The sequence below is a fragment of the Onychostoma macrolepis genome, chromosome 18 (genome assembly GCF_012432095.1).
Source record: "Onychostoma macrolepis isolate SWU-2019 chromosome 18, ASM1243209v1, whole genome shotgun sequence".
NCBI classification, from domain to species: domain Eukaryota; kingdom Metazoa; phylum Chordata; class Actinopteri; order Cypriniformes; family Cyprinidae; genus Onychostoma; species Onychostoma macrolepis.
The window spans coordinates 33,870,218-33,886,674 of NC_081172.1; the positions used below are offsets into that span (position 1 = coordinate 33,870,218).

Sequence of the window (16,457 nt, forward strand, 5' to 3'; positions counted from 1 at the left end):
GGTTGCCAAGTGATTGAGAAGCTTCTGGACCTCCAGTTTCTGACCTCGGGTCAGTTTCTCAGGGGAACAAAGTGACTTTTGGCCAGCGATTCCATATAACGCAACACTACATCAACGACGTCATGTTCTCCGTACGTCTTTCTAGGAAGGCCAGACACATCTAGATCTCACTAACCCACCCGTTCACATACTGTATGTTTGATTAATAAATATTCATACCCTGCTGTCGCATGATGGATGACGAGCGAGTGGAAGCTATACGCCGAGATTCAGAGAGTCGGAGACGAGGCCGCATGGGTGGCGCAGGAGGTTTCAGGATGGAGAAAAGAAAGCTTCTTTTCTTGAAGTGACACTTGATAGATGAGCAAACATCCCTACAAACCCTCAGTGTCAACAGACTGTCAACACTTCTATTGAAAACACTACATAATGCATTTAATTATCGATAGGAACGAACTCTTTCGTTTAGAGATCAGTGCACGTGCACAAGTTTAGTTTTCACATTTTCGAAAACGTTTGTCAATGACTCGTTACGTGTTGCCAAAACCATAGATTTGAGCTGCTATATGGCAACACTGAGGTTAACAGTAATGAGTCAGACTGTGCTTTATTCTACTAATATGTGTTGAGTTGAAATTATGAATCTGCATTTTAATGAGCAGCAGTGAGCATCATGCGTGCCAGTCTGTGCCACCCCGTGTCCATCTGTTGTGCGCCAAATCATCTTTCCTCTCGTTTTAGAGGCCATTTGGAGTGAAAATCTCAGACGAGGCTATCGAGCAGTGTGTGTGTGTGTGTGTGTGTGTACGTGAAGGCAGGGAAGTGGGAGGGCAGAGGACTTTATTCAGCTCAAGTGCGGGTGGCCGTGGGAGATCGCAGGTCGCTCGACTGCCATTAATCACGGCCGACGGCTCTCTAGTTTTCGATCTGCATGTGAAAGGAAATGCACACATTGTTTATGCTTTGACTGGTGCCATTATTTCAGTCCTGTGAGAGAAGTTTACTCTGGTCATCATAAATGAAATGGAAACAATCAGTTTTCTCCTCCAGTGAGCGATGATATCAGCACACTGGAGGCCTGTTAACACTGACATGAGATCATCCTCACTAAACACAGAGAACTGGAGAAATACAGACGTTTGAGTTTTTCAGGATGGCAGTATCGCTCGGTTTTTAATGCTATTTAATCAGGGGTGATTTTTACGACAGTGGTTTGGGTCTGAAACAAATACAGAACAGAATTGTGACATTTTAGCAGCTATAATTAGCCACAGACATTTCCTGCCTGTCTATCCTGACTTAAACCAACTATTAGAAGTGCAATTTTAACTGAATAATGAGAATTAACTGACCATATTTTTATGCATTAATGCAGTAACATTTACCATTTATCTGCACATATGTATGTGACGAGGCTTTCAAAACAGATGCAGGAAAACTGGAGGTGCATCATCTCGCTCACCAAACAAGCGCCCTGTCGCACAAGAAAAACTGTGACGAAGGAGACTGCTATGTATTTGGATTGTACTCAGAAATGGTTTGGTTATTTATTAATTTAAATGTTCTTATTTTATAAGTATCAGCCTGTAGCAGATTATTAATACTTATATTGTGTACATCATATGTGATGCCTCTTATGTATGTGTATGTGTATTGTTTACTCTACGTGACCTTGTGAAATGCCCCTAGGAGACAAATAAAGTGTTTGAAATTGAAATTGGAAATTTAAATATTGTGATGTTGCGGAATCACAGCCGGCTTCAGCTTTGTTTGAATACTGTATGAATACTTCTGGCATTTCCATCACCGGTTTTGACATGATCGTTGTGTGTCATGTTAAGAGTGACACAAAAGACAACTTGAAATCCAATTTGAGCAGCCAGAGTTTCAAAACTGAGATACATCTGTAAAAATCTGATTCAAATCGCATTTTAAACCATCTCATATGTGGTTTGAGTTTTTTGAGATTTGAAAAAAGCTGATGTGGGTTTTTTCTTTTTCTTTTTTCTGTTCAGACTTTCAGTAACCCATCTGGATAATAACTGGATATGTAAAAAGTCGAAATTTTGCTGTCAGATTATAGGGAAAAAATGTCCTCACAAAGATGGCGATATGCAAAATCCTTGACTTTGTTGGGACATTTTTTTGCTCCCCATGAGGAAAACAGATTATAAATCATACAGAATGAAGTGTTTAGCGAATGTAAAAATGCCTGTAGTTTTGTGTGAGAGGTTTAGGTGTAGGGTTAGGGTTAGGGGATAGAAAATACAGTCTGCACGCCTATGGAATGAACCCATAAAACATGGAAACACAACATGTGTGTGTGTATGTTCTCTTTTCCTCATTAATTGTATTTTGATGTTCTTTTTAGTATTTTCAGAAAGAAGTGTGCCAGGAACCGTAGCACAAACACACCACTGACTGTGTGAATGCGAAGAGAACTGCACTGTTTTATTCAGGTCACATTTTGGTGCTCAAAAAAGGAATTAAAAAAATAGCAGGATTTATGCATTTGTTTCACATTCATACGTCATACAAAAAAAACATTCTTCATTCAAAGCTCTGCTGGATGAAATAGTTCATTTGCACAACATTTCCCAGCTGGGACTAACATGACCTCTTGCTTCCTCATATAAATATAAATGTAATGCAATACCTTCTGGAAAACAACTTGCAAGGAAAAACTTGCAGGCAAACCGCTTGTATTGTGTTGATTTCCACAAATAGTTGTGAGGTTTTGAGCTTGCATGTCAAACTCTGTCTTCATGTGTGTGTTTGTTAGGGGTGATGTCCGACAGGCAGTTCGGGACTCAGTTTGTGTGCAGTGTGGTGGCGTCTCACGTCAGTCACCTGCCCTCCACGAGCCTCAGCTTCATCTGGATCGCTCCTCCGCCCGGCACCGGCTGCGTCAACTTCATGTGAGTCACGCATCCGACATATACATCTCATACAAACCACACGCCTCTATTTCAGGCACGAGGAACAACTCACAAGAAATCTGACATCATGAGGCAGGTTCTTCACGAGTGAGTGAATCCTGAGGCTCACCTGAGAGATCGTTGTGTTTGCATAAAACATGCCCGGCCCGCTTCCAGAAACCAGACCCTTCTCTGACGTAGGTTTGTATGCAGTTTCAGAACAACAGAAGGTCAGACCAAAAAAAAAAAAACCTTCTGCCAAGAGCTTTTCCTCCACACATCTAGATGTCACTCTTCCAATTCTGAGTGCAGAATCAAGAATGAGGTTAGCAAACATGATCAGGTGTGAATATTCATGCTGCCTTCACATGTTATCAGAACGATCAGTTTCCTAGTCAGAAATTGGACATGAACGGCCTCTCGAGTCACTTTTAAGACTTCATGGGAAACCTTGAGATCATTTTGATGCAAGTTTCCTCGTTGGATGGCCATAATCATGGCAGAGGAGAGCACTATTGCTGTAGTGACTTCTATTTGTTTTGCTGTTTAAAACAGTCATTGTTGTTACAGTCTTGAATTTTTACATATTATATATGCGACCCTGCAGCACAGAAGCAGTCATAAGCAGCACAGGTACATTTGTAGCAATAGCCAACAAATCATTGTATGGGTAAAAATTATCCATTTTTCTTTTATGCCAAAAATCATTAGGATATGATGAAGACATTTTGTAAATATCCTATCGTAAATTTATCAAAACTTAATTTTTGATTAGTAATATGTATTGCTAAGGACTTCTTTTGTACAACTTTAAACAATTTCTCAATATTTTGATTTTTTAGCACCCTCAGATTCCAGATCTTCAAATAGTTTTATCTCAGCCAAATAATGTCCGATCCAAACCATGCATCAATGGAAACCTTATTTATTCAGCTGTCAAAAATTTGACCCTTATGACTGATTTTGTGGTCCAGGGTCACATATGAGAAGCCTTTCAATGCATATTGTATTTTACACAACATAAACTGCATTTATTTAAACTTCCAGAATCATCAGACTGCTGTATATGTTTATACGGCTGTCAACGAATGGTACGCTACATTTTATTCCAAATCTGTAGGATACTAACAAAATATCTTCAATGCATTTTGACTTTAATAAGATTTCCTCAAGAAATAGGCAAGATTGAACCCGATGCCCTGCATGATTCCTGTACTTTCCAACAACACACCTGAACACGAAAGAATATGTGCAGGAATTAGTGCGCTAGGAAAAGTGCACTCAGTATAATGACAGACTGCTGAGAGATGTCTTGTTTTGTGCTTTAAATTCCACACAAAGGCAAAGTAAAGGCACTCAGCACTTCACGTCTGTTTGTGCAGATTTATAAATACACCCCGATCTCGAAGATAAATATGCCGATTTGCCAGCTCATATGGAGGCGAACAATCATTGCTAACAGCGGCGAGGTGTATGTTTGCGGTTTACTACAGCTTGGAGAACAAGCACACAGACGGTGACAGCGCCTCAGATCGTCTAGCGTGTCAATTATGCCGCTCTTCTGTCAGAGACAAACCCTTGAGAGCAGACGCTCATTTAAGAGCCGGTTTTCAGGATTCATGAAGTGGCATTTGCTGGCATACTTCACGCTTTTCCGTCTCTGTCAGGCGAGCGAGGCCGTGGGTCAGAGGAGGCTTGCGTGTGTCGGTCCCGTGCACACGCGTGCGTTCATGTCTTCCCGCCGTTTGTCACTTTGAGCGTTTATGTCAGGCGGACAGAGAGCAGCATTTCTGAGCGTTCAAGGCCGAATGTTCAGCCCTCATTCATAACCCTGCCATGAAAGCATGATGGGAAAAAGCGCCGCTGCCTCTGAGGCGAGGAGTGTTTAGGCATTTCTGTTATTACGATTAATTGTGGTGGAATGGAGTGCGGGCTGTTTGTGATGGACCATCTGTTCAGGGCAGCCTGTGTTTCTGGAACATGCAATGCAGTTATGATCTCTGTGCTTATTGTTATTTTCCTTTCCTGGAAAGAGTCAATCATATATAGTGTCTTTAGTTAAATAAACCAATTCCAGATGTCATGTGAGTGAACTGGGGCGATAAAATGACCGGCTGAAGAAGTGAAGAATGGCACAGAGATGGCGGAGGTCAGTTTGAACAAATCAAACACACAGAGAGAGAGTTTCCATTGTTTAAATGTAGAAGTTCACAGACACAACGAGCTCGACCACCAACAAACATCCAGCGCTGCACAGAGAGCGAACATTCATTTAACTCTCAGCTGTAACGCGTGAAATTCACAGACTCCAACTGAGAAAATTGAACTTTTGGCACTAACTACACAATACAGAAATATTTTCATAAATTATCTACTGATGGTATGTAGTACTTAATAATAATAAAAGTGCACTTAATTGTATGGAAAGAGTACTTATAGTGTACTTCAAATGCAAAAATTATATTTTTAAAGTACTGCACTTGCAAATGATATAATATTGATGAAATAAAAGAACACTTAAGTGTATTAAAGTGAGACACTTTTATGACTTTTAACAAGTACGCTTTTTACAGTTTTTCTCGATTGCTAACACACAATTCATGAAACAATTCACCATTTTCTCACAACTATAAACACAATCTCAGAAATACACACCAACTTGTGCAAACTTCAAACTTCCAGGTCAAAGTCAAACATTTTAGACTCAAACTTTGGCCTCAGATGACACACAAACCTGTCAAATACAAAGACTGTTTTCCTGAATAGAGAACACTAGTGAGATCAATTCAAAACACAGGAGACATTCTGTGTCTGTTACAGTCTGCAGCATAAATAGAGCGGTGCAGATACAGTGAAATTCAGCAATAAGCTGTCAGAAAAGTTTACTTTCATTACACTACTGTAAAGAGATCTTACAGTAGATGAATAGCACTAGAAGAGAAAAGTTACAGTAAAAAACAACAACAACTGAATATACAGTAAACACACATTGGAATATAATGTCATTTACTGTACAGCAATAAATAAATAAATACAGCATCCTCTGCCAAGTTGTATTACAGTATTAGTAATATCCTTACTTGTTATACTATAACAATTTCGTAGTCTACCCTGGACAGTCGACTCTCAGTTCTGCACAAATACAGGTACATGTAAGAAGTACTTGGCTACAAATCAATTCAACAGTTACGAGTTTGAGGCTGTGTGCTACAGTATTTACAGTACCCTCATCTGAAGTACTGTAATTGTAATGTGTGAGTAGTGTAAAACCCTGTAGATGATCCTGCAGACCAGCTTTCTTTATGATCATTCCATGCAAAAGAACATGATCAACTAATAGTGCTTTATATTTCATCAGCAACAAATGACCTTTGACCTCGTCCCCTTAATTTTCCTTTTCTCTTCCTGTTCCTCTTTGTCTCCCACTACCAGGATTCATTTTCCAAAACACATAATCAGCTGTGCTCTTGTTCATATCATCCTGAGATTCTGACCGCTGTGTCATTAGTTTTGCTACTGAAAGTTCACACATGGATAAATGTGTGCTATTTGAAAGTGTGTTAGCATTTGAAAAATGTGCTTAAAATGTATAGTGTTTTGCTGATTGTAGAGTATGAATGACAAAAGTGTTCATGGATTTTGAGAAATGTGGTCATTAGCCCTATTTGGACGGTAATTGTTTCTCAGGGGGACATACAGTAAGTGATTTTCACCATATACAGGGGGTAGTTGGTGACTTTAATGCCGTCCGAATCCAGGATGTTGGTGTTTTTCTCTCACCACCCCCGTAAAAATCCCCGGCCGAATTGCCTACTGTTTTTTGACAAACACAAAGGTCGTGTGGTAATTTAATTGCGGTCCGAATCCACATCTCTGAGTTTAAATCGTTTAAACCCTTTTTGAGCACCCCCGAACACCGTACGGTAACTGTTGTACTTCGGTGTAATTTGCATACATATTTATTTCTGAAATGCTGGAAAGTATTTAAAAGAACAATACTTCATAACTGCTCCACCACAGCGACTGGGAGCAGAAAGAGAAGAAAAGCACATAAACATTCGAAATGGGTCTTTATTATGGCAGCAGCCATAAAATGTATTGCAGAAGGTATGCAATACATTTTTAAAATGTGTATTATAAACAGATATATATATATATTGTGTATAATTAAATACAACTATAGCGCGTCTATTTTCCTATTTTTAAACAGGAGATTTAAATAATCAAATAATAAATAGGATTATACATTATAAAATATGCTTAGAATAATAAGAATACATTTTACATAATAATATAAAAAGTATTTTTAAATACATTTTATACAATAATAAGAAATTATAAATAAAAATCATGTGACTGGCCACGTGAGCAGCGCGTTCCCGGGTTCGTAGAATCACAGAACTGTGAATAAATCACCATCCGAATCCATGAGTTTTATCACTGAGGTGATATGTAAATTTATTTTATACAGACTTCCATATGAGAAACAATTACCGTCTCAATCGGGCTATTGAATGCATTTTGTCTGAAAGCAATGAAAAATCATTCACAGTTTGTTTAGCAATAAATGTGGCTTCAGTATTGAACAATGCTTGTTAGCAATTGAAAATAAAAACCTGTAATTCCTGTTAGATTTGTGTGTGTTACATAGTGGATTGTGTGTTGTGTTTTACAAAAAGTGTTTTATGAAATTGAAAACTGAGTCAAAGGCTGAGAATTAGTGTATGGTTTTGCAGATTTGGTGAGTGCTTCTGCTGTTTGAGTGACAGCTTTCAGAAACTGTGTGACAAGGAAAGATTCTGTGTGAAAGCAGGATCTGGATATCTCTTCAGGTTGGGCAGCACTTTTCCGGTGATATGAGATGTTTGGACTATTGTTGATGCAGCTAGGAGCTAAAGCATGATGAGCTGCAACCAGTGATTAACACTTACAGTTTTTTTTTCAGCTGCTTCCACACAAAATCTTTCCTTGTCACACAGTTTCTGAAAGCTGACACTCAATCACCAGAAGCACTCACCAAATCTGCAAAACCAGACACTAATTCTCAGCCTTTGACTCAGTTTTCAATTTCATAAAACACTTTTTGCAAAACACAACACACAATTCTCTATGTAACACACACAAATCTAACAGGAATTAATATTATGGCAAAGGTGTTTGCAAATGTTTGCTTTTGAGATGTGATTGTGATATTTTAAATGCATTACTTCATTTTGCAAGAGATGCGAGGCATTTTGTGTAATTCTTGGATTTGTGTGTAAAGTTTTGAAAATGTGTGTAAGCAGCTGAAAATTCTGCAGTGAGACAGGTCAGGGTGTGTGTGTGAGAGTGATTGTGTGTTATGGTTGGATGGAGCTTTGCAGCTGTTATTGGGCCAGTCCGCCGGAGACTGAGGGCTGAATGAAGCAGTTCTTGACCTCAGATCTGCGCTGGTCTGCTGAATGATCTCCATGTCCAGTATAAAGCGCTGAACCTTATGTTATCTGTAGAGACTGAGATCACAATCACACTCTACAGTCCCTTCAGATTCCAAATGATGTCAGACTGCCTTAATGCTCTTGTTTGTAATTAGCTCTTAACTGTTGTCAAGGTCATTTCATTTTCACCTTTACTTAAATGACTTGCAGTGACCCGGTATAATGAGCAGGTAATTTGCCAACAGCTCCCTGGAAGCCTCCTCTAAACGCTCATTAAATCTGCATGCGCCGAGGGAGCGCTCTCAACAACAAACGCTTCCTCGCTCTCTATTCATTCCACAACACGCCGTAATTTGATCAACGCAGGCGGTTAGACTCTCACGTCTTTCAGACAAAATAAGATAAGAGGAGAGAAAAGGAGGCTAAATATTGTTTTGCCTCATACTGATTGATTACTCGTCAGCCGTCGCAGCTGGCGCTCAACAAGAGAGATCAATCAGCCAATTAAATCATTATTTTAAAGGCTAAATCCAAATGTGCGAAATGAGCGTGCGGAACAGGCAGCGATACAGGATGTAATTCCTATTATTAATCATGATTAGAGAGCAGTGCGATGTTGTCCTGTTAGAGGCTGGGTTTGAGCTCTTGTGAGTGAGTGTGTGTGTGTGTGTGTGTACATACGTAAGACTGTGTGAATGGGCACAGATGCATTATAATGTACAATGGTATACCTTTAAGCTATAGGTAACTGAGTAATAATAATGGAATAAAAAACTAAGTTATGTCAGGTTGTTAAATTGCAGGAGTTTTTTTTTTATATATATAAAATTAATTCCTTCAAGTTGTCTTCCTCTTGTTGTTCTTCTTTTCTTCTCATAACCTTAACTCTAAATCTTGCTGTACAAAACTGCACTGGAACAAAAGAATGCTGTCGCTAACAGAACAAGCTCAATAATGTCGTCATCCCTGGCTAATCAAACAGAGCTAACATGTTAATTAGCGGTCAGTCTAGTATGAGTGAATCACTCATCCTCTGTCATGCTACAGGTCTTCAGCGCTTCATATGCATGTTTGCTGTGGATGTCTGGATTTATCAGCTTGGTCACATAGTGTTCATTTATTAGTCATGAGTTCATTAGCATTCCTGTAGTTTGAACAGCAGATCATGACACTAACAACACCAGTGTCCTGGGTTCACTATGCAGGGAACGCATGAACTGATCGAATGTTTTCTATGATGTAAGTCACTTTAGATAAAAGTGTCATTTGCATGAATGTCACATGATGTGAAGTCTATAGGCCTTCCTAATTGTCACAGCTTCAAGGGAAGCACGGGAACCAGGAACGAGGAGACGAAGAATTCACAAAAGGAGAGTATTTAATGCAAACGGGAACACAGATCACAGGCAGGGTAGACACGCAAAGACCAACAAACACTAACTGAAAGGACTGGGGCTTTTAAAGACAGGACAATCAAGGAACTAAGGAGACACACCTGGAATCAAATGAACAATCAGACAGGGGAAAAACTGGGTCACAGGGAACACATGGGGAGCAAAAACACAACAAAACAGTCCAGGGGCGTGGCGTTACTCCCCCCTCCCGGAAGGTGCGTCCTCGCACCGTGGAACAACAGAGGGGGAGGGAAACGGGTGGGAACAATGGCGGAGGCTCAGGAGGAGGACGGACAACCAGGAGGGGGTCGGCAGACAGAGACCAGGGAGGCGACGATGGAGGGAAGAGCCAGGGAGGAGACAGGAGGAACCCGGAGCAGGAGGAGCCTGGCAGGACTCAGGCCACTGCCATGATGGCCCATGGTGGAGCCGACGGAGGGAGGGGCCATGGAGGAGGAATGGCCGCACGCTCCAGTGGGCCGACCAACGGCGGCAGAGCAGGTGGTGGAGGAGCCCGAGGCGGAGACGGAGAGCCGACGAGCCAGGGGGATGCCAAGGATCCGGGGGGCCAAGATGGAGCCAAGTGCTCTGGCGACCGAGACGAAGGCGGAGCTCCGGAGATCTGAGAACCAAGGTGGAGCTGGCGGGAGGAAGGAGCCCAACTGCCCAACTGGCCAACTGAGCCGGTGGGATGAAGCGACAAGGTGCAGCCGGTGGAGCGGAGTCCTGAGGCGATGGCGGGTCGACGCCCGACCAAGGCGGAGCCGGAGGGACGAGGGAGCCCGGTGGAGCTGGAGGATCGACGGGTGACGGTGGAGGCGAGGGAGCTAGGAGCCGAGGTGGAGCCGCTGGGTCAACGGGCCGAGGCGGAGTCCGGGCCGAGGAGGCTGGAGGCTGAGGTGAGGAATACTCCAGTCTTGGCGACGCTGGAGGATGGCAGTCCCGTGGGGCTCGCACCGCATCGATGGTGGGCTGAGGGCGAGCAGAGGGGCTGTAGACGACAGCGATGGAGGAGGCAGGAGTGGATGGGAGGGTGGCCATTTTCGAGGAGCCAGCACTGGAGGGCATTTTTGACGAGCGGGCACTGGAGGATCTGAAGCCCCCTCAGGACTGAACAAGGGAACCAAGTACGAAGGAGGGCTGGACGGGACCAGCGGGCATGACAGAGAGAGGAGAGGGGGCAGTCCGACTTCCAGTTCAGTTTCCCAGTCAATCAAATCCTCCATGTCCAGCAGCCCCAGATGTATAATCAGCTCACCCTCAGCCAGGGGGCGGAGCAGGGGTTGGGCTCAACTTCCAGGACGATCTTCCGCTCAGTCGCTCGGCTTCGCGCTGGCTCGCAGATCGCGGCGGGAAATGGCTCTCCGTCATCGGTGGGCTCGGGCTGAGGCTTCTCACCGCGGGGAGTTGGTGGGCTGGGCTCTGGGTCTGGAGTGGATCTGGCGAAATCATCCTCGGAAGAGACGGTGAGGGGCGATCCATTTCTCACCAGAATCCACTCCATGAAGGCGGCGAAATCCTCTCGAGGACCATCCTCGGACGACAGCGCTCTGCACGCCGTATTCAAACTTGCGTTGTAGAAAGAGCAGAGCGCGCTGTCTGGGTAGCTGGTGGCATTAGCTACCATCAGGAACAGTCTGGTGTGGTCCTCGAGACATCATTCCCCCTGCTCCAGCAGGAGGAGGAGGAATTCGGGCCGGACGAGGGGATCCATAGGGCACAACGGAAAGAAAAAACACTGGGTAAAAACGAGGAAACAAAATGGAGGGAAAAATACGGAGGTTACTGTTTTGGTCGGTCTTTCTGTCACAGCTTCAAGGGAAGCACGGGAACCAGGAACAAGGAGACGAGGAATTCACAAAAGGAGAGTATTTAATGCAAACGGGAACACAGATCACAGGCAGGGTAGACACGCAAAGACCGACAAACACTAACTGAAAGGTCTGGGGCTTTTAAAGACAGGACAATCAAGGAACTAAGGAACACATGGGGAACAAAAACACAACAAAACAGTCCAGGGGCGTGACACTAATGACACCTGATTGCTGATTTTTAAACACAGAATCTCAACCATGTGACGCCCGAGAACCAATGAGCTTCTGTTGACCATATCTGATGAGCTCTAGGAATCAGAATCAGGATCAGAAAGAGTTTGTTCACACACTCAAGGAATTTGTCTTGTAGTGCAGAAGAAAGCGCAGACAGTGTAGATATACTAACACAATAATAATAACACTATGAATGAATGAATTCATTCATTCATTCATTCATAACACTAAGGCAACATTTACAATAGTGCATTTTTGTTTTAAAATGCATAACTTTTGCTATGGTTATGCCTGTCGTTTACACTACTCCAGCCTTTTTTGACCCTCAAAAACGGAGACTTTCAAAAACGCTGCAGATCCTGTTTTAGTTGTTTCAGTGTAAACGGACCAAAACTGAGACTTTTGAAAACGATGGCGTGGTTGCCCACATTCGTCTCTGCGTATCCTTGATCATCAAGATCATGATAAAACCATTGTTGTACATGCATTAATGGTCATGTGACATGCATTTTCATTTGTGTAGTGTGGAGATTGTTTCTGAAATGCAGTGAAAACACCAGTGTAGACGAGGATCGCTTTCATTTTAAAATGCCGTTTAGTGTAAACAGGGCCTAAAACAAGACAAAGAAATTAAATATAATACAATAAAGTAGTAAAAATATAGAAAGAATATTCAATAGACAGATTTCTGAATATATATATATATATATATATATATATATAGTGTGTCGTTCAAAGTTTATACATGAATCTAAGACTAAATGAAATCTGTTCATTAATATAAAGCGATTGTGTCTCTTCAGACGACTTCAATAAAACCATTCATATGACTTACTCTTGCTATGTCCTTTTGAACTGGGTTTTGGTTTTGCATTAAAGATTTGATTGCGCAATGACTTTTAATGGAGGTACAGTGTTGTGGCAATATCACAAATATCTTAATTTGTGCTTGGAGTGACATAAGGGTTAGTAAATGATGTTTTATATTCTTGTTTTGTATTGCACAGCTGTAGAATATACGTGCATCACTGCAAGCATTTCAATCTACAAATAAACAAAAGACAGAAGATTGTGTGAGAATCGATGGTAATGCAATCAGAGAAACACATTTAGTCTGGACTGATGGATTCAGTTCTTGAGCTGGAGAGTCTTGTCTCTCTCTGTCTCTACACCTCCTTCTTCACCGAAGCATGATGTCCTTAGAGCTCGTCATGACACAGCCAGCTGGCCATCTGTGAGAAACACACGTACTGAATCAGTCTGACCACTGATACTCGTCTGCTCATCCACTCAAATCAGAGATACAGCAGGACATATTACGCTAAAACATCAGATCAGTCAGATGTCCTTCAGGTTGGTTGTCAGTTTTGTACATGAATTATGTGCCTTTTGATGCCAAAGTCAAAAGATCTTTAACGATCACAGATGGAAATTATGTCCATACCTGAAACCTTGAACACACTTCAAAAGCTGTGTTAAACATTCATCTCCAGAATTTCACAGTATGTGGAAGCTGCTTACAATACAGTAAGCAAGGCTGTTTTAAATGTATTATGCCAGGCCAAACACATATGAAAATAACTACACATATTTTTATCTTCCTTGACACCAGACTTTGTGTGAGTAAGAGCATTAAACATATTAAATGAAGCACATTACTGCGTGTTTTTCCTCTAATGTTGCCATATTAGCGAACAAGCCGTCTGGGACTCGTTTCATAAATATTGAAGTGCTTTGCTCCAACGTAACCTCCTGCTCTTCATTATGCTCAATGTTTTATTCATAAATCCCATTTCCAAATTTGTCTTTACCAAGCCCTGAAAGATGAATGTGATTTTGTTGTTTTTGTTTTTTTCCCCCTTCAACATCTCTCCCTCTCTCCCTTTTGCAGTTTGTTATTTATTCATGAGATGTTGTTTGGTTATTCATGAGAGCAGAAGCATAAATGCCTCACAACCATAAATGCTTTCGGTGTCAGAGACTGAATCTGAAACAACAGTCCAGCAAAACTCCTTCTGCTGACCTCATGCCAAAATGTGTTTTCTTAAACAAGCAATATTTCATAATAAATTAAAACAATGCAATATTTATAAGCGCTTCATGTTCCTATTTAGAGTTTAAGTGATTATGCACACGCTGATTAGCTTGTTCTAGTGTTTGGTTTAGGTTAGTTCTAAACTCAGGACACCGCTAAGAACCTGCGATGAGTTTATGAATGTATATTAATGTGTTTGGTGGGAGTGTTTGTAATGTGGTCATCTGGCCGGTTTTAGGTCGGTTGGTCTGGTTTTGAAACACCATGTCCATCTACCGGTGCAGGCTTGAGCCAGACACTCATTTATCCTCGTTTTAAGATCATTGTTTTATACTTTTATACAATGGAAAGGAACGGACAGGACAGGACATGTGGCCAAGTCCCATACTTGGTATTTGTGCTCTGCATGTCACCTATCCAAGTGCACACACACACACACACACAGCAGTGAGTAGTGAACACACACCTGGAGCAGTTGGGGGGTTCGGTTCTTGCTCAAGTGTCTCACCTCTGTCGTGGTAATGAGGGTGGAAGAGAGCACCGGTCATTCACTCCCCCCACATACAATCACCATTAGGCCACAACTGTCCCCAGAAATAAATATATAATAAATACATGTTAATGTTCTATTCAAGTTAATATTAAGTGATCTATATTTAGACAGAATATTGTCATTGTGGACTGTTTTGATCTATTTCAACAATCATTGCGTCTCTGATCAACATGGTGGTGTTTTCTGAATGATTCAGTACTTTTGAATGAATCAAGTGAGTCAGTGATTCAATTCAAGCCATTCATAAAGAGAGTTGTTAAATTTTAAACTGCATTCTAGTATACCACTCTTACTGTTTATCTTTCTATGTCAGAAGTATCAAGAGTAGTATGCTAGCACGTGGCTCACAAATCAAGTCACTTGCTTCATTCCTGAAGGAATCAGCCATGAATGCATCAGTTGAATTAGTAAATTAATGATTCACTTATTTTTGCATTACACAGTCTGTGTAAATACAGTACATCAGGTGCAGCATCAGTGTCACTTATGCAGTGCAGACATGGATTTTGTTGTTATTGATTTCATTTGATTGGTATCAGCCCTATAGAGTCTTATTATTTACATTTACATGCATTTACATTTATTCATTTCGGGTTAGCGACTTACAATTGGGGAATACATCGATGATATTACAAAATATGATCCAGTGATTTTGTGCCTTTCTGTGATGGTACCACGAGGCGTTGCTCACTAGTGGATCTCAGATTTCTGGAGGAGATGTAGATTCGTAATAGTGAGTGGAAGTAGGCGGGTGCTGAGCCTGTGGTTGTTCTATATGCAAGCATCAGTGTCTTGAACTTGATGCAAGCCGTAACCGGTAGCCAGTGCAGGGAAATAAAGAGAGGTGTGACATGGGCTCTTTTGGGCTTGTTGAAGACCAGTCGTGCCGCTGCATTCTGAATCATTTGTAGAAGTTTGATTGTGCATGATCGAAGTCCAGCCAGAAGAGCATTGCAGTAGTCCAGCCTAGAAATGACAAGGACCTGGACAAGAAGTTGTGCAGCATGCTCCGTTAGAAAGGGCCTGATCTTTCTGTTGTTGTGCAATGCAAACCTGCAAGATCGAGCAGTTTTCTGCAAGATCGAGCAATTATTCTAATGGCATTTATTGAATACATTTAAGAACATGACACATCATCTATACTAGGGTTAGAAAACAGGTCTTCACAGGTAGTATGGAGGTAGAAGAGCATCCAGAATCCAAAAACTGCATGACATGCTGTCTATTAAGATGCCGTCATCTGTTTCGGTTGAAAGAAGAACAATGACTTAATATGTAATTTTGTAACATTGTGTGCTGGATGTGGAATCACAAGCATTGGAAGTCAGTCAGCTAAAGCTTATGTGAAATTGCTTTTGATCATTAGACATAAGATGTGATAGAGTCTGAAAGCAGTATTATGAGGAAGATCTTCATAAACCAGAGCCTGAAGGCAGCTGTCTTAGATTTCAGACACAGCCTTTGTCGATTTGTTTTCAGCTGTGTCCCATTAGTCCTCCTGGATTTTAGCCCTCACATTTGCCTCGTTTTTATCAGGTTTTGTTCTTGGATTTTAGTGTTTTTCTCTGTTAAATACAGCTGCATGATCCTCTTGCTCTCAGCAAGACTCTCTGTGTAACAGTAATATTAAAAGTGTATTCATCAATAAATGGAGGAAGGCATCTGTGAAATGATGAAATGTAAAAGTCTAAAACGAGGTTCTGTGGCAGACAGCAGATCACCAGCGGTCTTACATGTGGTTAATGGAGCTACAGGACAACCTGTGCAGCTCTTTGACCTGAAAGCAAACAGCTATTCATGTCTGTAGAGGGAAGGAAACAGCACAAAACCTCCATCAGCAAATTCTGTAGAGCAGAGCCATAGGTCACAGTTACAGAGTTACAGAACACAGAAGACTGAACTGTAGGAGCTGCTGCAGGTCTTTATCAGAGATGAGGTGAGATGTTGAGCGAGGAGGCTGTGAAAGCCCACAGCGGGTGTGTGTGTGTGTGTGTGGACCGCGGGTCATGAGAGCTGCTATTAATACACTCCTCTATGGCTGAATTATATCCACATGCTTCGCTTAAGCTTCTGTTACAAATGATTCATTCTT

The 16,457-nt window shown here is 41.7% G+C and overlaps 1 protein-coding gene across 11 annotated transcripts in view; it reads left to right on the top strand.

The window, feature by feature from the left end:
- Nucleotides 1–16,457, top strand: part of reln (reelin) — a 139,977-nt gene that overhangs the window by 37,782 nt on the left and 85,738 nt on the right. For all 11 annotated transcript variants that reach the window (XM_058751184.1, XM_058751182.1, XM_058751176.1 and 8 more), the window contains exon 3: nucleotides 2,783–2,918. In XM_058751184.1, the coding sequence (XP_058607167.1) occupies nucleotides 2,783–2,918 (136 nt within the window). The remainder of the gene's footprint in view (nucleotides 1–2,782; nucleotides 2,919–16,457) is intronic.